The following is a 23,661-nucleotide window of genomic DNA, read 5'->3' as shown; positions in this document are numbered from 1 at the left end:
GACAGCATAAAGGATGATTTTCAAATTACAGTAAGCAAAAAAGAAATAAATGTACACAGAAAACTACGATTTATTAATACTGAAACAAAGCGAGTTCGTTACCTGCTTGTTATAAATTTCCAGCATACTGCAAGCAATCTGTAAAGACAAGAAGTAACTCAAAGGTAAAACGCCTTTGAAAAAACCCCACAAACTTAATGGACTGTCATCCCACTGCAAAAATAACGCAGGTTGCACGGATCAAAACTTCCCTTCCTCCCAAGCCATTACATAAGCTTAATGCATGCAGGTATTTATCAGATCCATCCTGTTTCATCACAACTCTCTTTCTTCTCCAGCATTTCGTCAGCCTACCCTTACGTGCATAATCCTTACTGCTGCCTAGGCAGACTCCATCATGAGATGCGTTTCAATAAATCCTTTTACTTAGATACTAAGGTATTAAGCGTCTAGGCAGCATTGTAGAGAATTCAAGAACGGCAAATGTTAATTTTTGACAGCTGGGCAGGGTGGTTCAACCCGTATTTATTTTCAAGGCTATTAAGATAGAAAGAAAAAGCCAGTATTTCTGGTTTCTGAACTAACAGCTGTGGCCGTGTGTATGACCTGCGTAAGGGTACGTGTAACGTGAGAGCATCTGCTACGTTGCGGTGATCAGATGGTACGAGGGTCCCAGTGCCAGCAACCGGTGGGACCACAGGTCATGGGGCGAGTTAAGCGTCAGCAGCCGAAGTCAGGTCACGGGTGACCGGGGCCCGTCTGTCTGTGGTGTCAGCAAGTGGGGCGGTGAGGGTCTCAGTGCCAGCAGCTGGACTGGGGACCACAGTCACGGGGCACATGTGTCCAAGGTGCCAGCAAGGGGAGGGAGCAGGGTGGTTGTGCTGTCCCCTAGCCACATGGGCACGTGTAAATTGCTAGCAGACTTCAGGGTGGGCTAGCCAGCGAGTAGGAGGAAACCCCGTCTCTGGAAAGACTCAGCCAGAGGTGAGGGAGGGAGCCCAGGGCCCGGGCACAGAGGGTAGCTGGGCCGGAGGCTGTGCTGATCTTCTGGGGCTCTGCAAACGTGGGTGTGCGTGGGAACCTACAGAGTGACAGCGTGCCTCTGCTGTCACTCGTGAGCTTAAGTTGCAACAAGCCGGAGAGGAGGCTTTCGGTGAGTTGCCATAGTGCCAGGCGGGGGGTGTTAAAGGCATGGCCCCGCCTCTGGCAGCCTGCGTAGCCAGCCATGTTGTTGTCATGCCTGCGCGTGGTTCACGCTCAGCCTCGCTGCTGGCCTGACCTGCAAACGGGAAAGCAGCAGCCACATCCACGGGTCTGGGACAGAGACACCCCCAGGTCTGGGGTGCACCAGGCCGGGCTCCTGCGGCCAGGAGGGAGGAAGCCCTGGGTTAGCAGATTTGTAACATGCCTTCGCTGCTTGGCAGGCACTGGCCTCAAACGTTAAGCTTCGCAACAATAAACCCACTAACTTAAAAAAGAAACCTCTTCCGTAACAGTAAGGCTATGGCTAAGATTAAAAGGAACAATAAAGATCCAGGACATGAGTTTTTCCCTCTGTCCAAGAACTGTCTGTAATAGCAGTGCCTCGACTTCAAAGAGGGTTTTGCATTTCCACGTTGGTATGGCGAGCGAGATGGGAAGGAATGAGTTTTCACTCCTGTGTTTATCACAGGGGCGCACAGTGGATGATGCCAAAGGAAAACAGAAACCTGTTCGCAAATGGCATCCCTGCATCCTTTCTGCTGGCACAGAGCTGGGGAGGCTGGTTAGGGAAAACAAAGGGCTCTTTCTTACGGGAAGTAACACAGGAGTAAATCACAAGCAGCCTTCAGTAATCAGGGTGGCATTTTTGTAGACAGAAGGCACTACTGCACGGGAGCGAAGCTTTCTGCTTACAGCAGTGCTAGAATCCACTGGACTACAGGCGCAGAAGGATGCTGGTGGAGTGGGAGCATCCAGCAGCTACAAAAGCTGTACTGCAAGGCTAAAAACATCGCTCCTACTGTGTAGGAGAGGTACGGCACCCTAAAGCTTCTGAACACTATAAGGGCGTGCAGAAGAAAGCATGGATTTTCTTTACTGAGGTGCTGGAAAGACTTTCTCATGAATACCCTCTGCAAGAGTGAAGCTAGGAAGCATAACGGAGATTAAAGACCAGCTCACTTTATGGGAGGTAAAGGAAGATCAGTGTTTGAACAGTTGTTAAAAAAGGGGTCTACTAAAAACTAACATTTTTGGTTCTCATGTTAGGGATCCATTAACTACACCTGCGACAAATTATCATTTTAGGGTTTATCTGTAAATCGAGCTGTACTACATCAACTTTTTATTCAACGCTGTTTTATAGGATCCACTACGGCTCGTACTGTAAGTTGCTCCATATAGCCACAGTTTCTGGTTCCGCTGATTTGAAATTAACTGAGTCTTTTCAAGTACAACCTGGAAAGATCTTGGAAGTAAATGACACTTTGTGCCAATCCCACCTGGTACTGCTTGTTCTTGTCCCGATTCCGGGTGGCTTTGAAGAGCTCTTCGCACACAACGGGCACCAGGCCTCTGTTTGCACCGTACCCGATCATCGAATAGCTCTTCCCTCAGCCGGTCTGACCGTACGCCAGCAGAGTAGCATTATAACCTTGCCAGGCGTTCTCCAGCACTCCTTGACCAAGATCACGAGGGACCTCTCTCTCAAAAACGATCAAGTGCACCCTCTTCATAGATGAGCAAGCAAATGCATACGCAAGCACCGCTGTCCGGTAGGAGCGCCCCCACTAATAGTTTAAATTAGGAATCAAGATTTGCAAGCACGCTTGCAAGTAATACTGACTTCCAGGATGACAGAAACGTAGAAAAAATCCAGGTAACGCTTCAAACCAGTAAACTGATAAATGCCAGTCATTGGCATTACACTACACTGACATGACTGCTAATAATGGGAGACAAACAAACTGACCAGTCTACAACTGTGTATTAGCTAAGACTGCTTTTAGCTGGTTCTTTGAATAAAATCTTACCTGGCCTGCGTAACTGTTGGATGCGGCTGAGACGAGCATACCATTCTCGTCCTTTAGGAAGCTACTGTGAGACCAGTGGGCTAGATCAAAAGTAAAGGTTTTCCTGTGCCCTGGGTTCCTAGGGACATATACGCTTGTGCTGTTGGTGTTCATAGAAATCACACACCTGCTTCCTGCATCCTTCTCTCTCTCTCTCCCTGTATCAAAATTACAGTTGGTGTACCAAAATACAAGCAGTCAGTCATTCGCTAATAATTCATGCTTTAGTCTGGATTTAAACCAAGTTCAACAGCAATGCACACCACACCAATGACTGCTGCGGGATAAGCCCCCTCTTGAACCATGCCAGGTGATACACAGCCAAGGAGTAAGTGACCTGAACGAACGGACACATCAGTGACTGTAACTTGCGTTGTTCCCTCTATGTCACACCTTGGTCATCCGCACAGCACAGTGCATTGGAAAATGCATTTTATTTTAGGAACAGCTTTAATGCAAAAGGAACCACAGTACCTTTGGTACCAAGCATACCAAAGAGACTCATTGTCTTGACTGCTTTGGTGAAAAAAGCATTCCTGGAATGGAAAGCTGGAAGTTTTGCACAGAAGACAAAAGCACAAACAAAATAAGAAACAAATGCTATCTTATTACTGGAAATTCTGTTATTTCATAGTATTTTCAGATTGGCCTAGACTAATAGGTTACAAGCATTGCCGAACAACTCACGAGAAACTATGGATTGGCTTCTGCCTGCAGCTTGTTTCTTCCCCACCAGACATCAACAACTTAGTTGTTGATTAGTTACACGGGAACCGATGAAATTGCAGCAAATAAATTTGTTGCGCTGACAACCCTGAGAGTAGTCTTCCATGAGAGGAAGTTCTGACGGGGGATTAAACTACTTTGTTATCTGCGGCCTTGTTTGCACACTGGGCATGTTCTTGTAATATAATCTGTTAAAATTTTAAGCAAAGGACTGCCACCAGGTCCTTGGGGGAAGGCCTCCTCCCCGGTGCTCTCCTCAAATATCGATCGTCTCTTTCTGCCCCGACGTCCTGTCCTTACTGTAGTCCCGGCTGTGGCTGATTCCTCGTTTGGCTGCGCAGGTGTTGGCTCATGAGTACCCGTTTTTCCTGGTTTAGCGTGTGCAGCTCTTCTTGTTCTTCTCCCAGCAGTATCAAGGACTTCCACTTTCCCACCCGAATGTATGTCTTCCTGCGTAGCGACAGATTCTGCGTCTGCCAAGAGATTTTGTGCCCCCTTCCTCGCACTTCTTCTAGGAGTGACAGGAAGTTTAAATCCTGTTGGAGGAAGCGATGGTTTAGACAGATCAAGGCCAGAATTTTCTGAAACTTCTGAGGAACTCATCTTTCTCCTTCTGCCTCTTTTAGTTGGCACAGGTAAGAGGAGTTGGTCACTAGGCTGCACCTCTTGATCCTTGACCATATTTAACGGAGGGTCTCCCACTTCCGTTTCACCTTCTTCACCTTCCCAGACTAAAGTAAAATTACTCTGAGATGTAAAAAGCTCTCCATCTCCCTCAGCCGCATCACATTCACCATCTTCATTATCAGGCAAATCACATGCAAACTGTTGCTCGATAGTATCATAGCTGTATTGAAGAGCGCCCGATGGCTGCAGTTCACTATATGGTGATGGTTCAGGTGCCTCCTCTGAGGTTTGTGCCTTAACCGCACTATCTTCAATAACCTGAAGTTAAAAAGTGTCTGTTAATGCACTATTAATTACCAAACAGACTAACTTCAAACTGAGGACAGTGAAATGCTGCTTCTCCTTTCAGATCACCACTGCATGTGAAGTTAGAAACCTACGATGGACTCCCTACTACAGATGAAAGTTAATGCGTTTAAGGGACAGAGAACAGAGCATTCAGTGTATGCAATCCCATGCTCCATTTCTGATACTTCTGTTCACGACTAACGATTTGCCACCACCCGTGAGCAAAGGGAGCAGTTTTACAGTACAAGCTGTGTACACAACTGGCAGTAATCACCACACTGCAGTGCTTTCTGGACTGACTGCAGATCCACACAGAGTGACCGGCTCTGCATCTAACAGGCTAAAATACAGTTATGTCCCCAAAGTTTAACGTTTCAGTCACGACAGTTGTGACGGCAACAGGTAGTCAAAGTGGCCACGTATCACACGCGACAACTCAGCGCTGCACTTTAAGGAATCACTTGGATTGCATGAGACAGCACATACACTCTAAATACCTCCATCTCATGTTTTGTAGTTCCCTGTACCGAGCAATTATTCTTGCCTTCTAGATCCACATGAGATACTCAAGCTCTTACGTTGAGCACAAAAGTAGTATCTGTTACGTCTGCCAAGTGACTCAAACGGTCAAGCTAATTTAATCAATGCGTAAAGACCTTCGCCCAGCCCTCTAAGTTCTAGTGCTAGCCAACGATGGCAGAAGGAAGAAGCCACTCAACAGGAGTCTCCGTAGAATCTGCTCATTTTCTTGCCTCCTGCCTTGTCAAAAGTTGCTGAGCATCACAGTATAGCAACGTGTCATGCCTCAAAACTCAGTTCAAGAAATACTAGTCTCCATAAACTTTCCCTTTATGCTTACAAAGCTACGAACAAGAGAGCAGTAAGAAGTTTGTCCCAAATTCAGTGAAGGTAGACAAGCCAAAACCAGATGTTTACATACAAATCCGTAAGAACCAGTTACAACGAAAGCAGAAAAACCTTCACTGTACTGCTACCTGAATGACTGCAGAAGCTTTGTGACCGTCTCCTGTCCCTGCTCCCTTCTTCCCATCACAAATTTTCCACTTACTCCCTCCCATAAGTGATTTATGTATTCCCAAGTCTAGAAGCATCTTCTCTACAGCGTTGTCCTAAATCCCAAAGCTGAGACGAGCTAAAGAAGTGACTGCCTATTTAACTTCACTGGAAACCTGGAACGCTGAAAAGCGTTTTCTCTTCCTTAAGACCAACCAATTTGTGGTACGCCTACCTTTCACTTTGTGTTTCACTCCAACTACTGTTGATTCCTGTGAGTATAAGCCTACAGGAAATTGACAGTATGCTCTATATGGTACTTAGAGGACATCCACAAAGAATCCAGATAACTCACCAGCCCCAGTAGAAGAAAGAACAATGGGGGAAAACCTGGGACACCTGGAGAACCTCTAGTTCCAATTTTCAGTCCATGTCAACAAGCTTTTAACATTCGTATTTTGCAGAGTTTAGATGTTAAAAGAACGTGGTTTTACAAAAAAAAAAAAAAAAAAAAAAAAAAGAACAAAAGAAAAGAGTTTGAAGAAGCTGGAAATATCCCTTCCAACTTGTATGCACTACTAAAGTCTTTTAGTGTTCACGATGCCTGTAGCAGGGAACACGTAAATTAACCTGGCCACACTGCATTGTTGGCAAGAACTTCAGACAGGAGAGCGAGCCTCTTGTTACAATTGAGCAGCTCTTTGTATCAGGCAATAAAAGGTATAATAAAAACAGAGTATGGCAATTTGTTAGTACACGTACGGAAAGCTCATACGTGTAGATACTAGCACATGCCCCTGTTCTGCCCCTGATTTTGGAACGTCACGTCGGCAACTGCACCATGAGCTGAGTCAGGGAATCCAACTGACAGAGCAAAAGGAGGAGTAGAAGGGGGCAACTTTCAGAGGGACCAAATTCATTTGACAACTCGGCGAACACTGTCCCTGGTGCAAGGCAAGAAACAAAACCGAGAACTTTAGGGCTAGAGAACAGACAACAGTACAGCTCTCTTCATCAGGAGTCTCTTTTTACCATAATTCAAGTAAACCCAGCCTGGCAAAAAGAGAGACTGAAAGTAAATGCAGCTCATGACTTCTGTTGCTTTCAAAGATGTTGAATTCACAAAGCTTAACAAACCCAAGCAACTGGCTCAATCTATATTCCTTACCTTCCTGCCATACCACCGTTTGAAAAGGTATAGCGGGAAGCTCAACTACCAATTTGGAACAATCACAGCTCCTAACACCGCTTGAGGAAAAAACGCCAAGGTCACTGGCATTTATTATGAGCGGGTTCCTGCAGGCACCTGATGTTACAGAAGGTCTAACACAACCGTTTTTGACCAAATTCAAGTCCCCCGTTCTGATTTGCAATTCCAATTCTCAATAGAAGGAGGTTTTGGCAAGCTTAAAAACAAAACAAAACAAAACCTTAGTCAAATCACAGTCTATAAAGCCGTTAACGGTAAAAATCACTAACTACAGCCCAGCTTACCCCAGCAGTCCATTCTGCATTCGAGTTCTCTTCCCTGAAAGATACTCCACGTTCCTTTGCTCGTAGAGGAGGAGTAACTGATCGTCCCGGAGATGCAGAGGGAGTCGCTAGGGGTGTGGTGCGAAGGCTGGATCTGAGAATAGACCGAGGAGTAAACCCAGGAAAACCAGAAGCAGATGTGGCCAAAACTTTCGCTCTCTATGAAAAGAAATAAAAACATTTAATTTAAAACCAGTTAAATCTGCAAAACAGACGACTTCCCGTGTCAGAAGTGTTAGCTTAAATTACTAACTGAGTTTGGACCAGCAGGGAGGACAAAGTTTAGCCTCCGCACTGCTCTTTTTCCAAAGGTACGGAAATCTACATGAGAAAACCTCACGCTTTTCATGTGTCTTTTGGCTTCTGGGGCTTTTTTTAATGCCAGCATCAAATGGTATTTTTCAAATTAATTTCCCGAAGAAACAAGGATAGGGCATCTTGTTGTCTGCAATGTCATCTCCCACCCCAGGAAATTTTGCAGTTTCTACTCCCCTCTTCTAAAAGGCGTACAATTTCAAATGTTACCCCAGATACAGCGACTAAAACCCTGCCATGCGAAATGGCGATCAGCAAAGCAACAGCGATATAGCTTATTTTTTCACTAATTAATCAATCCGCGCACTAGACTGAATTAAGTGACGCTGCTGTAAAAACACCTACACATCTTCACCTAGAAGCGTTCAGGTCTGCTTACCTCAGCTCAAGAAAGATTTTACAGTATTGACAGGGTTTAAAAGGAGGAGGATGAAACTAGCTTAATGATACGGACAGTATTTGATAAGAAGAAAGAGGTCACGACTCAGAGAGATCACAACTGTGTTGTTCAGGTAGGCAACGGCAAAAAGGTCGGCACCAAGAAGATGATAGGCCCAACGTTACTTCCTTGCATGATAAGAGTTTGATGGCAGTGAATGGAAATACAGTTTAACACAAACAATTCTTAACTAAAATTACTGCAAAAAGCCATCACGGAATTTGACAGAGACTGATGCCACTTAGCTGACATCACTTAGTTGTCATTCACTTAACTGGATGAAGAAACTGAAGCATACACGTTCTTGCTTGTAGGTATGCAAGTCAAACTATAGAGAGGGATTGAGCACTTAAACAAGGAGATGGTTAAGCTGCAAATCGCATCTTTACGTACCTAAGCATATTGAAAAGTCCAATTTTAACTGACTTTGTTCCGTGCAATAAACACAAGTGTATTTCACAAAGCTATGGGACAACGTGCGTCCTGCAATTAACTTAGAACTAAACTTGCCCTCTTCAAGACTGTTCCCGACGTACTGCTTCCAAACGGACACTGTATACAAGAACCACACGCAGGCTGAAAACATTCCACAATTCGCATCCAACGCTGCTTGTGTTAACTACTTGGGTGGTTTCATTTTCAACGACGTTTACAGGCTTTTGGTTTGGTTGGTTCTTAACTGATTCTTAAAAATACAAACCTTAACCACAAGAGGAGTCTCCAGTAAATTCAGCTCCGATGCTCTTGCAAAAGTCGTTTGTGAGACGGAACCATGCGTATTTGATTTCAGTGGGCTGGATGCCGTGAATGAAGTAGAAGCTCTGCATGGTGACTGCGCTGCAGAACATGAAGGAACCGGATGAACCACCAAATCCAGCAATCTGTTAAGACACACAATTTAAAATATGAACATAAATAAAGAAATGAAGAAAAAAAAAAAATCACGCTGCGTTCAAGAAATCTGAGGCAGAACAAAAACATTCCATGAACAAGAAATACAGGGGAACCCTCACTGGTGGGGTGATATATCAGGCCCATGAACAAGTTGCAGGCATTTTCTTTTTTTTCATGATTTCTTCACGTTTCCTACTTAGTTTCCTAAATCGCTGCCTCGGAGGCAAGAGTAATCCAATTTTAAGTTGCACTAGTGATGTAATTCTCACGTCAGAAGAACATTTGTCTACGTTTCAATGCTGGGACCACTTCAAGTTCTCCACTTAGTTGTGTCCCTAAGTTGACCTTGTCTTTAACAGATACAAAACTAAATGCAAACAGAACACTTTGCAAACACAGAAAGGATACACACACAAACACACGTATACACACATGTGAGAAGCAACACCTTTGTGGAGTACTCATTCTGTAGGTCGACTATACCTGGAACGTTTTTGTGAAAATTTTGCAACTGGTGTCCCAACAAATGCATCGGGCAACTCTGCATCAGGGAGAGGACGCATTGTGCCTGGAGGTTCTGTAACTCTAGGACTAGAATTAAAAGAAAAATGTAACTGACTTTCATTCCCCTAAAGTCCAAACGTACCAGAATTCAAGTTTATTTGACCATACCACCTGTAGGAAAATCATCTGACAACTACTAGCCTCTTTGCTGCTCTTTTTAATTCTGCCTGTTTTTAAGTAAAGAGGGAAGGAGCAAATCAGAAACTGGGCAGGAAGTGGAAAAAGATTACTATTTGATCACACAACCAAGTCTATGAAAATCTGTACACCAATAGCTTGATGGTAATCACAGTTTTGGTTTCAGCTATCTTAAATTCTGTAAACACGTTGACCGTAACGTAAACACGTGTATTTGCATGAATAACATTATCACAGCAGAAAAACTCTCTCTCCAAATACTACTTACGATGTATGGATCCTTAAATGTTATCTACTGCGTGCGCAAAAAAGCCAAACAAGGCTTTATTCAGGTGCACCTTCCCTCCAAAACACTGTCATAAGTCAAACGGATTTCTCTCTCTCTCTCTTGCCAAACATGCAGCTCAACACTAAGCTTTGTTAAAAGGCTGCTTACCTATCATATTGTGAGAGACTCGTCTTCTGCTCATGTCCTACCCATACTTCTCCAATTGTGGACAACACGTTCTTGATGAAAGTTACTTTTGCACGCACATTTCCTGTATTAGCTCCTTGTGGTACTGTTGATAATGGCTTTGGTCTTGCAACTGTAAAGCAAGAGGGAAAGCATATCAGCCTTGTGTAACCAAAGTGATGGTTAGCTGTCCATTACATTTCTCCCCCCTAAAAATTACCTTCTCTTAAGACCGATGAAGGCAAATGGTAAGGCTTGGCTCTCTCTACAGCCAGCGTCCTTTGAACTCTAGGAAGGATCTTGCCGTATTGGTCTAATATAGAATTTCTGGCAACTGCTCTCTCTCTCAAGCGAGGATCACGGTCATTCTGAGGAATGAAAAGCGTAAAGCAAAGCGTTAACTCCTTTCAAGAAGTTCACTGCACAGAACTGTCTGTGCCGTTTCTAATTAGTGACTAAATTTCCTCTACAGACACAGGAAAAACCATCCACTGCACAGAGCAGCAGCAAGTTCTACCCATCAGCACACGCCAATTTCACCCGGTATTTTTAGCGAAGCGGAAGGAAGACTAGAATAACAACAGAACCTACACCTTGGAGGTAGAACAATTCTGGCACCCTGCAGAACCTCATTCTGATGTGCTTGTTGCCACCTGCAATTTCCAAATGGCTTACAAAATAGCAGGCCTTCCCTTGTTTTTCCTGAAACACCAGTGTCCGAGATGACTGAATATACAGGGCAACTGCAAATTACGTTGGACAAAAGGATGCCAATTTTAATACGAGTAAGCAGCAGCTACCTACACACGCCTTCTGGCTGCATGAAAGCTTTCAAATGCAGGCTCTAAAACTTCCCAAACCACCTGATAAGTTTGATTCACTGGAAAACTGTGGTCCCGGAAAAGAGCAAATGCATCACAGATTCATAACAGAAGTCCACATAAGACAAAATTTAGGCTGGCTATTTTGAGAAACGGAAGTTAGAGAAGAATTTCTGCCATGAAAGTGGGAAAATGAAAGCTGTGGAATACATCCGCATGTGAATAACTGAATGATAAGCTTGGCTGAGGGAAAAGATATCTTTTTATTGCTCAGATGCAAACAAAGTATTTTAAGTGGAGTCAACAATGGCCTGTAACATTTGATTTACAACTTCACAGAGTACCTTTGGAGTAGTGAAATAGTTTGTTCAACCTTTAGGTTCAGCTGCGACTTAAGGTGTAGGAACTTATTCCTAGTATTTCAAAGAGTGGAACAAAAAAGAAAGCAGGGGTTTTATTGAGTACTATCAAAAGCGGTTGGTAACACCTAACAGAAACTTGCACACTTGGCAGAACTTCTACGCTTACCGTAAGATTAACCTTCATCGACCGATTCAACTGTAGGGCTGGGATATAGCTGGCACGCTGCAGGCGGTGGACTAAAAGAAATTCATGATTCTGAACACCCGCATTGGTCTGTAAAAACTTCTCCAAACACTCCTATGAGAAATAACACATTTCAAAAATCTATTATGATTCTGCCTCTTCTCTTTTCAAAGGGACGATTAAGATTTTTCTTCTCGTCCACACTTACTTGTTCAGTGTCTGTGAAAGGCAGCTTCAGTAAGTCTTCCATTAGTCCCATCTCCTGACAGATTTCATACATGTGCTTTAGCAGCTCTTCTATATTTGACCTAGTGGTATGTCGCTGCAACAGACCCCAAGCCTCCACCACGCACCTGCAATTAGTTTTTTTGAGATGTGAAGGAATAGTAATAGTATAACCAAAAAGATGCCCCAAAAGTATTGCATTCAAAGTTGAAAGGGAATTTAGGGAATCGTGATTTATATTATTTGTTCTCCACCTTTCACAACATTTGAATGCCAAAATGGTGGCATATCTTCCTTTACCTATTGGACAGCAACACAGTGAGGAAAAGCCGCACTTCACTACTGCTTGACGTGGATGGCTTCATCACCTGTATGTATCTGAGGGCTCGCCTATGCTCTCCTTGGCACATGAGGGACTGAAGAATTCTCCGATGTTGCCATGACACAGTTTTGACTGTAGCTGGATGAAAGAGCAGGGCCAGTGAACTCTGTGGGAGGTAGAGATCGGGTTTATTAAGCTACATACATACATACATACACGCAGGCAACAAAAATATTCAAAAGCTTCTTAAGTAAGGGTGAATGTGTGTTAAATACGCTTAGATGACTGACTAATGAAACGCTTGATACAGGACATGTAAATAACAACGCTTAAGTATTTGCAGGAAAAAAAATTCAGCTAGCCATACCGAACAAAGCGAGTGCTTTAAAAGGAGTAATTCACACTTTCCTAGGTTAACCAAGTCGCTGTATACAAACACCACTTTTTATAAACACATTACTAAATCATAAGCTACTCTCCCAGACAAACAGATAACATCAACATCGTGACAGGCAAAGAGCAACCTTCAGCATCCAAAAGAACGTGAACTGGGCTGAACAGTCACTTTTGCGGTCTTCTGTCTCAAATCCTGCTGCTATGATCATAGTTTTAATATTTAAAGTACCTAAACCACTGTTTTTGAGAAAGCGCTCGACTGGTCTGCTGAAAACAACCTAAACGGATGGCTTTGAAAGTTCAAATATCAAGCATTCTTAAAGTTGATGTCTTCTTTTTTAATCAAATTCCTGTCAAAGTAATTAAACCAACATTTCAAATCTTAATTTATTGCTGAAGATGTCGTAGCAGTATTACAAAGAAGCTTCTAGTGTTTTATCACCTGTTATTAGCCAAGCACCAAATTTAAAATCCTTTTCTAGATTATAGCTTTGTACTGCAATGTATGTCTAACTAAGCGGTAACTTACGTACTTCATAATCATTGTGATCGAGAAGCCAAAAACCTTGAATAAGCCTAACAAGACCCCAAGGGATAGCAAAGGCAGTTGGGAAGGAGCCGACTGAAGTTTCCGTTTTCTTCGGAAAGGAATGCATGATATCCAGCAGCAAGTAAATTGTCTGATATCAAGTACCGAATTAAGACTAATAGATTTCTAAGACCAAAAATTTATCACACCGCATTTAGAAAAACATAATGAAGCAAGACTATAAAAGCGGTAGGAAGCAGAAGAGACTAATGCGTTAGTTTTACCATTTTAAGCTATTATAACCTGAAGATAGTCAGGTCCTAACCACAGAACTGCACTCCGAATAAATAACCCAAAAGAAAGACTCTTTGGTTTCTGTAAGGCATTCAGAAAGGTTAACTTTAGGTATGTAAATACTTCAGTTATAAACTCGGGCTCCCTCTTTAGTCAGTGGAGCTACCTGTCGGACATTCAAAGCATTTGAACATCCAATGCGTAGTTATTAAAGCAAAGAAATGCTACAGTTGGTTTTTTCCAGAGGATATAAAACGATGTAAATTATGGCGTCCTTACAATACAACTTCGCTCTGAATGACTAAAACTAGATTTAAAGCAGTATGTGGATCACCCATCGGTAGTGTCATTTTCTCTTTCCGACATCCGTTCTCAGGGACACGTTCTAAGAAGGCAGCTCTGGGGTACAACAGCTAGCAAACCCCTTGCCCTCTAGGCTCCCCTCTCAGGTTAGGCAACAAACAGCAAAAGCAGTTCTGTCCGTTTCAGCAGCTTAAAAATTAAGTTTCTGCCCAGTGACTTTTCTCTTCTCTCTGCTTATTATTCTGTGTGCCTGCACTTTTAAGAGAACAAAAGCAAGCACTGCTGGAAAACGGATGATTTTGGCAAAAATCAGGTCCTGGTAAACCACCGTTAGAAACCCTTTTGCTCTGAAGCAGCACGTTTTAGCGCATCATGCTAGTAAGTAGCCATTTGCTACGGGTACGGGTGCTTTAAAAAATTAAAACCTGTGTTTAAGCTTTGAGAAAAACTACAGAGGCTTTTTATCTTTAACGTTTCGTAGTAAACCTGCTTTCTCACATCAGAAGAGACTTTGCAACAAAACATTAAAAAAAAAACAACGTAAAAAATCCGCAGTCCAAAGAAATAAAACAATGCTTCTGCCTACGACTTAATTCTAAACTAACTGTTTTCGCTTGCATTGTGTTTGAAGCATAAATTCAAAAGTGTCATTAAACACGTAGGCGACAAACATTTAAGAACATTTATGTGCATATACTGAAGGTGTAGTAAAAACAACTGGAAAGGATACAATTGCATGTTTGTAGCTTTCTTCAATGTTTTCTAGCAAATAGAGATCCAGCAGTGCCTGAAATAAAAAATTAGGTGGTCTTTAAAAACCCCTGTCTTGCATAAATCACTGGCTCTTGGGTGGGGTTGGGGGGGGGGGCGTTGTTGTTGTTGTTGTTGTTGTTGTTTTCAGTGAACACCACACTCACATGTAAAGTAGCAGGTGGATATTTCCCAGTTCCTCCTTCATCTCTCCGCCACAACTTCCCAACTTGGTCTCCTAACTGGGAAACCATTCCATCAATCATCAAGCAGTCAGAATCCCATTTTCCTCTGGAACAAAAGGTAGCAAGGGTTTGGACAGAGTAAAACACTAATTCCAGCCTCTCCGTGTAACAAATTTCCTCCAGTCAAAACAAAAAATAAGCCAGTCAAAGAAAGGAACAAACATACAAAGGCGTGATTACGACTCGAAATGCACATGGAAAAAATTTCTGAGTCAGATGGAAGACAGAGGTCCCTTCCAACCCAAACTATTCTATGATTCCATGATTCAACGACCGTTAGGAGACATTCAGCTATTAAAGGAGTTCAAAATAGAACTACAATTACGGATGGCTGAACTTTTAAGAATTACGCTCTTCAAAAGCCCTTCACAGTCTTCTGCCGACTGCGACGCTACCCTTTACTTTCCCGCCGATAAAAAGCAGAAAAAGCACGCTAGAGGCTGTATGCTTCTAAGGAACACATGAGCCTGTAGGTAAGTTACTTGCGACGTAAGCTAAGTCAGAGGAACTTTCAAGTCAATACCTAATCCACTGCAGCTTCCACCTTAACTCACCTGGCAGCATCTTGTTCACAGTGCCATAGCCTAAGCTTGTTTAGGTCTTTATTTAGCTCTCAGTACAACTGCCAAAGAAAAATCTATTATCATCTAATCCAAGGCATATCACCTATATGCCAGCAAGCTAGTCCAGGAAAGAGAGTTTACAGTAGGAAGCGACTTCTAGCCAATAGCCAGTAGAGTGCTAGGTGTGCCAACGACGTGTAACTCTGACTATCTTATTAAATCACACAAAGGTACTTGTGAGTAGGGGATTTAGGCCAATACAATTTTTACCATCCATTACTAGTCAAGAAGAGAGAGGATTTTTTTCCACAACACGCTTTCTTCTGTGCCCAGAACAACTGTTCTGTGAACGCCGTGCTTTGCTGAGCTGGAGATGACTGAGCCTCTCCTAATCACACGATCTTCTTCAGGAGTAACAAATTATACAGATTAGCCAATGAGTTAAGTACGCCACAAAAAACTGATGATACCAGCAGATGGTACTAAGCAGAGGTGTGTGTAAACATTTTAACACAGGAGAGTAAGCTCTGCGTTCAACAGAACACACGCATCACCGCAGTCAAGAGTATTGCCGGCAAAGGCATTAAGCGTGGCAAATACAACCGTCGATACAAAAGCCATTCACTTCCACTTCCGAATTGGCAGTGGAAGCGTTCTAGAGTTTTCCAGTAAGTCCTACCTCGATAAACGCTCAAGTTTCTGCCGATGACCAGTATAGTAGCTCTGAATCAGAGGATAATTGTAGAAAGGTCTAGACAAACGCGTCTCGTCATCTACAGGCAATAAAGTAAAAGCAAGTTAAAGAAGCAATATCACATTTTTAATCTAAAATTTTTGACTAAAAAGACAGACGATCGTACAAGCTAAGCATCAAGAAGCCTCCAACTCTGAAAGCAGCCAGTCCTGTTTCTGCCTTTGCTAAAGGAGACGTAAGACACGAGACTCAATTCCTTCCTGTCTCAAGTGCCATTTCAAGTTTACAGTTGACGCCGCATTCAGAACATGTGGTGTAAGCTGGAGTTCACTATAAGAAAAAACAGTTCTCCGAGGGAATGGTTTTTTCAACGTGTCACGTGAGCATTTGTAAGACAGTTAAGGCTGGCAACAGAATTTATAATCCATCCAAGGAAAGAAGTATTTCCGAGGTGTAGATTTCCCTCAAGCAATAAAGACAAAGTTCAAAACATGCAGGTAATGCTTTTACTGTAAAAACAAGCACTCCAGTATTGGTTGTTCCACAGTTATTTGTTTCAAATCCCAAGTATTTCAAGCTGTGGACACAAGCAACTCCTTGAATAGCAACAGAGGCTTGTTGCTATTTCCAAAACACATCCCGGAAAGAAACCGCTTGCATTACGCTACACTAGGTACCTGAAAAACCTGTAAAATCTCCGTTTCACCAACGGAACGTCAGCACACGCTGTCGCTGGACCGACACGACGTGTTACGGACAAAACATTTACCAAAGCATGGCTAAGCATGTGTTCGTAGGAATCACTTCCTGGAGAGTCTCCTCGTTACAAACGTGTTACAGTTTATGCTTACCTAAACCCTCTGGAAGGAGGCTGGATCGACAGAACCAGGTGACCACTTGTGCATACAAAGAAATGAGGCTAGTTACCACCTGCTTGTTTGTCAAGTCTGCAAAACCTGAAAAAAGGCATAGAAGATGATTCTTGTGATGCAATTCCTCCCATTTTTACAAAACTCCCTTCATCATACTGAACAGAAAGTATAAAAATAACACGGTAGAAATCTTTGCCTTTGCAGTTTTCACTCTCTGTCACTTCCTCCTTTGAAGAAAAACCCCACACAATCGCCACCAAAACAAAAAGCAACCCCTACAAAGAAGCACATTCACTAAAGGTTAGAGTAACAAAAATAAAGCCTGAACTAATAAATGCACTCACGAACAAGACCTCTGGTTTTCACGTAGCAGAGATTTGTACTACAGCAAAGGGATACGCCTCTTTTTTCTCAACATGCCAAGGACAGTTTATAATATAAAAAGCTACAGAAACCCAAGTAACTTACAAGTTACTCATTTCTGCTTCCTTCATACGTTTCAGTCATTTGCAATACCAGACTTGCATGCAATTACAAATTGCTAGCTAAGAATTAAAGAGAATACTTTTCGGCATTAGCACATTCAGTTGCTGTAATGTCGACCCAGTTGCTTACATCGCTTCTTGCTGAATGTAGCCTCCCCTAGCCACTTGCATGAACTCCACAACAAACTGTTTCCCTGAACTCAGGGCATGTTAAGTGGTCCTCCCAGCTTCTCAGATTTAAGCCCCTTCTCCCAGCTAAATTTGGCTTTGGCTGTCTTCCAACCATCAAAAACAACAAAAGCTCATGCTTCCACAACTGCAACCCAAGCATAATTCCAAACCTTAATAAAACGTGCCAAAGGCTTAGTAATACTCTTACACACCTTTTTCAGTAAGCTCCTGTGCTTCCGTTAGAAAACAGTTTAAGACTGTGCTAAGGTTGCTCAGGAGCAACTGGCAGTGCTGAAGAGACTGTAATGTCTGTGGGTCAATGAAGTTGCAAGAGCCATCAAACAGCGGAACACCTTTTTAAAGAACAAATATTAAAGCGTTAGCCGGCAGAGCAATTTCAGAGTTTCAAAGTACACTTAAAGAACCGCGTGCAATATCCTATACCAGCAGATTACTGAACAAGCTCAGTTAGAAAGAATGGTTTTATGTTTGCAGAATGACTACACTAGGACTCACATGTTTGGTCCAGTTCGTCTTTTGTATAGATCACTTTGTTCCACGTCCACTCAAGAACAAACCGTAAATTAGCAGCAGAACTTGGCTGCTCTTTAAAAAAAGAGAACAAAAAAGAACTGAATCAACAATTTCAAACCAAAAAATACGTAACATCAAAACAACATAAGAAGCATTACCTTCAGATGTCCAATGCTTAATGCATCCAGTCAGAAGTTCTAAAGAACCTGCCTGGACAGCAGCTGACAATACCGCTTCTAACTGCTCCTCCTAAACGTAACAGACAAACTAAAATGAGCATCTCACATGCTGTCAATACCTGAACCATCAACAGGACGTGTTTGCTTCTAACCGTATACTCATTCAGACGTCACAAAGGCAGTGAGTACACATGCAACTAATTCCACATTCTTTTTCTTAATTCTAGCCACGGGCTGGACTGCTGCTTGGTCTGAGGAACACATTAAACTTTTCCTCTGCCAGTTCAACTTACTGAAGGCTGATTCTAACCTTTATTTGCATGCCTCTGCATTGTAGTCTCAGTTTACTGAGTTCCAACTAACTGTTGTCGGTAACATCCTCTGCTAGACCCACTACGCGTTTTGTGCGTGAAGTTTGCCATCAGGAATGCATGAAGGGGACAGACCAAATACACTCTTTGCGTGGAAACAGTGAAGCTAAGGGCAAGCAGCTTTCTAGACTATGAAGGCGTCAAGCAGTTCTGACGCCCAAAACGTTAAGTTACAGTTTTCTAAAATGACAGGAAAGAAGTGAGACATTTAAAGTCTAATAGGTTTACATTTTAGGCCGTTCCAACACTGTATTACAGCGTAGCGGTAATCCTTTAGAAGGATAATGCACAGGTGTGCACAGACATGCGATGTTAAGTAGCAGCTTATTTCAGCTGGTGTTCTGATACTTCTTTCAGGTGAAACGATCCTTCATAAAATTTTACTTGCTTGCTTGTTTGCTTGTTTGGTTTTTTTAAACACATTCAAAAGTATCTTTCCCTTCTAGGTAAAATCATTCCAGTCAAAGCCATTTCTACACATTGGAATACACATGTGATAGTTCCACCTTTGTCTGAAAAGTGGTTGCAGACAAGGAAACACACCAAATGCTACTTACGGTGGCAAACAAAACTCCAAAGCAAGCTTCTTGACCCGAACCCTGAAATTTGTCTTACTGACATGCAAACGAAATCCCTGCTCAAATGCCTAACAAGTCTCTGAACGAGATAGTCCCAGTTCAGCAAAGGTTATTAGAAAAACTTCTTGATTTCCCAAGTTATTTCCAAACTGGAGTTGACGCCAGAACATCTAATCTGAATGCAAGAGTCTACATCAGGCTTGCAAAATAAACAGTCTATGGGCTAGGCCAACTTGCCAAGAAATTTACTTTAGCTACCGCACTGTGCAGAAGCGTTACTTGCCCTAACACGCTTCCACAAATCCGGTGAAGAATCCAGTAGACAGGAAGATGAGGGCAGTGGGAAGACTGCTCTCCCCTCCCCACTAACTGCTCCACTGTGGGATGACTAGCTAGCTGATCCCTTAGCTTAGATCCTGCCTGGGTGAAGACGCTCCATCTCTCACGAAACTCTTTGCATGAGAGAGAGAGGTTGGTGCACTGCAAATGGGAAACCTACGAAAGAGGCGGGTGAAGTCACTATGGTGGGATAAAGCAGGTAGAAGGTAGTGGGTGTCATGAGATAAAGGTGATTAAGGTGTTGCAGCAACAAGAGGGCACTCTAAGAGGAGTAAATTGGGCTACTGTAGCACAAGGCAAAGGCTACAGAGGTGAAGATCTGCTTTGAGAGGATGCAGAAGCGCCTACTGATGAAGGGAAAATGAGCGGAAGCGGTGATGAAAGTCTCAGGTAGAGCTGACCACAGTAATTGTTTACCACAGCCCACTTCCTTGGAAGCAAATGGTCACGTATCGTGCAGCAAGCTGATGTCTGCAATAGCTCGCATCCGAGCGAGACACCCCCTTCGTCAGCTACTGCACTGAACCTCGTGCTTTGAGAAGCTGACGGGGATGAAGGTTGTTCTGAGGGAAGGGTGCTTTCTGCTGCGCATGACCAGCACTGACTGCACGCGTCCTTGTGCGTATCTGGGGCACAGAATGAAGAGAGGGGTCTCTAAAGACTGTTCCCAGTCAACCTCAGTAGTTTGGATCGAAGACTACTACTACTTCTGCTAACTAAAGTCAAGCCCTGCATTTCAGTGCAGCTTGCAAATAACAGGAAAATCAGATCATCATGTCCTGTAGCCTCTACAGCCCCGTCAGACAAGAGGGATGTATTTCCCCCTTGATTCCCTGATACGCACTCACCTGGCTCAAACTGGATGGCTGGGCATCAACTAGCCTTGGAGACAGCAAGCCAGCTACAAGACACCTATTGTAGCTGTCATGAATGGCTTCGCTTATCGAAGGACCAGATTTCTTTAAAAAATTCAAGGTCTGAAACACCAATCAAAAACTACAGGTTAAGACAGCATTATTAGGCAGTCGCTAAGGTTCTGGATAACCACTAAGAGAACTAATACAAACGTTCACTTAAACTGTCAGGAAGCTTGCATCAATAATGTGCTTTAGGTTGGCAATCTGAGCAAGCGTTACTAGGGAGAGTCTTAAAGACGGCAGCCAAACTAACAGTTACAGTTTCTAAACCAAATCCTGTAAAACACAATAGCAGCCCTTGCAATGCTTAAGTATTTTCGAGCTGCTCTGTCACGACACAGGCCTTTCTCTTTCCCTGAACACTGACGCAAAATACATTCTCTACAAGCTAGAACTAACACACAACTTCAAATCACACTTTGGAAGACCCTTTCTGTGCTTCTTTGTGCAGAAGCTGGTTTATGTTGGAAATATTTGGCGAGCTGAAACTTACTTCAAAATTATTTGTTACAATCCGTGCAGTGGCTCGGAAGTTACAATTTGGCCAAGTTTGGGAGAAAAAACAAATTCATTTCTTCTTAAACAGTTAAGTAATTTCTCATTTTCTCCACTCTGTCCTCCTTTTTCAAGTTAATCAGGGGTCAAAACCCTAAAACTCGGGACTATGCAGGCAGTTCGACTGATGGGTAATAAAGCAGTAACAGCTTTCCCCGACTTCCACAACATTTTTGTTCTTGCCCTACAGCAACGTTCTACTCCTTTCTAGACATTCAATCCCTGATCGTGCTTCAACAGGAGACAATGGTAGTTTTACAGTCCCGAGAGTGGACCTGAAACATGACCGTTTGCATAAAACTGGCAGGATACGATTGCAATTATGCGTGCGGATGGGCAGGATGAGCGTAAAACGGTCTCTGACACCGAAAGCAGTGCCACAGAAAACTTAGAAGAGGTACATCTCTTGACAGTCTCAATAAAGACACAGTAAAAGATCACCTCCTTCTGGAAGCCGGTGCAAGTCATGCGAACGACTCCGGAGTTCAGCAAGCACGTACCATCTGCAGAAACAACGAACGTTTGACAGCACTCCGTACTCTCACAGTTATGTTATGACCAGTTCACATTTTCGAAATAGCCGTATCGGGAAAGATATAACTGAGTACCCATTTTCTTCATCACATCACTTACAAACTTGTTAAAAAAAATTACTGCGTGTAGGAATTTTCTCTCTAGCGCTGCCGAGGTGCTGTGCTTTCAGCTTCAGTTCAAAGTCGTTTCATTTTATAACCATCGCCACTTCACAGGCTACGTTACAAAAGCACCCAAACCCAAAACGCAGCAGACCGTCAGATATGTTTCACAACACTAAATGCTTTCTTAGTACAACGTCATCAGAGTTGGGTTTGTGGGGGGTTGGGGTGTTTTGGCTTGGTTTGGGTTTTGAGTGACAAACAACGAACAAGAGAACCAATAAATGGCATTTGACCTCCGTTTAAGCTTATCGCTATTAAAAGCGGTGAAATACCTACCAAAATTATAGGTGCTTGGATGAAAAAACTGCTCAGGTGGTGGATAAGAAGGAGGAACTCCCCGGCTTAGACTCCGCTCACATACCAGAATATCCAAAATGAGGTTTGGAGAAGTCACGCTTACCACGGTATCCAGCGACCACAATGCGAAATAGGGGCAATCGTGAAGGAATTCTTCTGGCCTTAAAGAAAACAAGCGCATAAGCTGAACGCCCACTTTCAAACGAATTGTTTGTAGGGATATTGAAAACAACTTAACAAAAATCTACCTTAGCGAATCTGGCATTTGAGCATGGTACCAGCGATTAATGTCAAATACACCCAAATAAGTAGATGGTCTTCCCTGACCATGTGTATTCACTTGCCAACTGAAGATTGATACGCTGGTCTCAGGAGACACTACTGTAAAAGACAAGACATGGTTTCTTATTTGTAGAAAAGACGATACACCTGATAGTTTTAAAACACCGCTTTCTGTTTTGACTTAATTCTGTTCCATCACTCATGAAACACAGCACTTTTCACAAGTTTTTAGAAGGCACTCTCCTCAGAAACATGACACAAGTGGAGAAAATCCAAAGGCGTTTTTATTAGATTTTGACACACGGTTGATAGAGGATGGCATCACAAAAGAGGTGGAAGTTGCCACTTCAGGACTAAATCAAAGACAATAAACAGAAATAGCCTAGAATGATCATGCAAGTGTCTTCCTTCTAACATCAGACATACGTTAAGGCCAGAGAGGGAAGGTGAATAACGCAGTCAAAACAAAAGGCTATGAAAGTTCTCGCTGCAGCAGGCTCAAAGATATGGTCAGAGCATAACTGAATTTGTAAACCCAGAGATGTATGTTGACTTATTGCAAGGTAAGGAAAGACGTCGTAAGAGTTTTAACTGTGTATATGGACAAGGAAAGCTGCTGCTTTAAGAACTCGTGTACTCCTAATAGGTGCAGGAACCTATTAGGTTTAGAGAGGACAAACTGGACAGGCAGATCATAGAACTATACAACGATTCAGGTTGGAAAAGACCCTTAAGATCATCAAGCCCAACCGTAAACCTAACGCTGCCAAGTCCACCACTAAACCATGTCCCTAAGCGCCACGTCTCCACGTCTTTGAAATACCTCCAGGGGTGGTGACTCCACCACTTCCCTGGGCAGCCTGTTCCAATGTTTAACCACTCTTTCAGTAAAGAATTTTTTCCTCATGTCCAATCTAAACCTCCCCTGGCGCAACTTGAGGCCATTTCCTCTCGTCCTATTGCTTGTTACCTGGGAGAAGGGACTGACACCCACCTCGCCACAACCTCCTTTCGGGTAGTTGTAGAGAGCGACAAGGTCTCCCCTCAGCCTCCTTTTCTCCATTGCTTGGATTCTAAAACCGTTTCTTTTAGAATAGCCAAACACGGACATCAGAACAAACCTTCATTAACGCTATCCTCTCTGTCAACGTGGTTGCGAAATTTTTCTACAGTCTGGCAGCTGAGTAATTTGGCATTGCTGGTCTGCCCTCTCAAGGGAAAGACTCCACCCGTGAGATCTAAACTGTACCTTTCATCACAGTATTCCAAACCCTGCAGAAAAAATAAAAGGAGAGAGAAAAGGTCATTTGGGGCTAAAAACATACGTTATACCGAAACATGAAAGAACGTATACCTCTAGTAGAATATGCACAGTACAGCGTGTATTTCCCATGAGCTTATTTCTGATGGCCAATAGAAACGACATCTGACGTGCAAGAGAACTAAGTGTCAAATCGTAACGGGCAAGTTTGGCTGTAAAGGCTTTGCACATTTTCAAAATCTAGCATTTCCCTAACGTTATTCAGTTCTAAACATGTTTTGCAGAATTCCTTGCAACATCAAGGTTCCTTTACAAACCTAAACATATGT

At 43.0% G+C, this 23,661-nt stretch overlaps 2 protein-coding genes across 2 annotated transcripts in view; both read right to left on the bottom strand.

The window, feature by feature from the left end:
- Window positions 1-3,640: 3,640 nt before the first annotated feature.
- LOC143173539 (uncharacterized) lies at window positions 3,641-9,414 on the bottom strand. The gene is made up of 4 exons (XM_076363783.1): window positions 9,398-9,414; window positions 8,756-8,936; window positions 7,263-7,460; window positions 3,641-4,724 (listed from the first exon to the last, which is right to left on the bottom strand). The coding sequence occupies exons 1-4, from the start codon at window positions 9,412-9,414 to the stop codon at window positions 3,921-3,923; spliced, it is 1,200 nt and encodes a 399-aa protein (XP_076219898.1). The 3' UTR covers window positions 3,641-3,920.
- Window positions 9,415-11,301: 1,887 nt separating this feature from the next.
- LOC143173543 (protein ELYS-like) overlaps window positions 11,302-23,661 on the bottom strand; it is a 44,036-nt gene continuing 31,676 nt past the window's right edge. Inside the window, exons 8-24 of the mRNA XM_076363788.1 lie at window positions 23,193-23,343; window positions 22,038-22,170; window positions 21,769-21,950; window positions 21,236-21,297; window positions 20,171-20,299; window positions 18,014-18,104; window positions 17,838-17,927; window positions 17,534-17,674; window positions 16,645-16,749; window positions 15,779-15,872; window positions 14,459-14,582; window positions 14,272-14,328; window positions 12,949-13,095; window positions 11,998-12,185; window positions 11,681-11,825; window positions 11,455-11,586; window positions 11,302-11,339 (exon numbers count right to left, since the gene is read on the bottom strand). Coding sequence (XP_076219903.1) covers window positions 11,334-11,339; window positions 11,455-11,586; window positions 11,681-11,825; window positions 11,998-12,185; window positions 12,949-13,095; window positions 14,272-14,328; window positions 14,459-14,582; window positions 15,779-15,872; window positions 16,645-16,749; window positions 17,534-17,674; window positions 17,838-17,927; window positions 18,014-18,104; window positions 20,171-20,299; window positions 21,236-21,297; window positions 21,769-21,950; window positions 22,038-22,170; window positions 23,193-23,343 — 1,977 coding nt within the window. The 3' untranslated portion in view covers window positions 11,302-11,333. The remainder of the gene's footprint in view (window positions 11,340-11,454; window positions 11,587-11,680; window positions 11,826-11,997; window positions 12,186-12,948; window positions 13,096-14,271; window positions 14,329-14,458; window positions 14,583-15,778; window positions 15,873-16,644; window positions 16,750-17,533; window positions 17,675-17,837; window positions 17,928-18,013; window positions 18,105-20,170; window positions 20,300-21,235; window positions 21,298-21,768; window positions 21,951-22,037; window positions 22,171-23,192; window positions 23,344-23,661) is intronic.

This window comes from Aptenodytes patagonicus, unplaced genomic scaffold, assembly GCF_965638725.1.
Source record: "Aptenodytes patagonicus unplaced genomic scaffold, bAptPat1.pri.cur scaffold_116, whole genome shotgun sequence".
Classification (NCBI taxonomy): Eukaryota; Metazoa; Chordata; class Aves; order Sphenisciformes; family Spheniscidae; genus Aptenodytes; species Aptenodytes patagonicus.
This window is presented reverse-complemented; position numbering and strand designations above follow the sequence as displayed.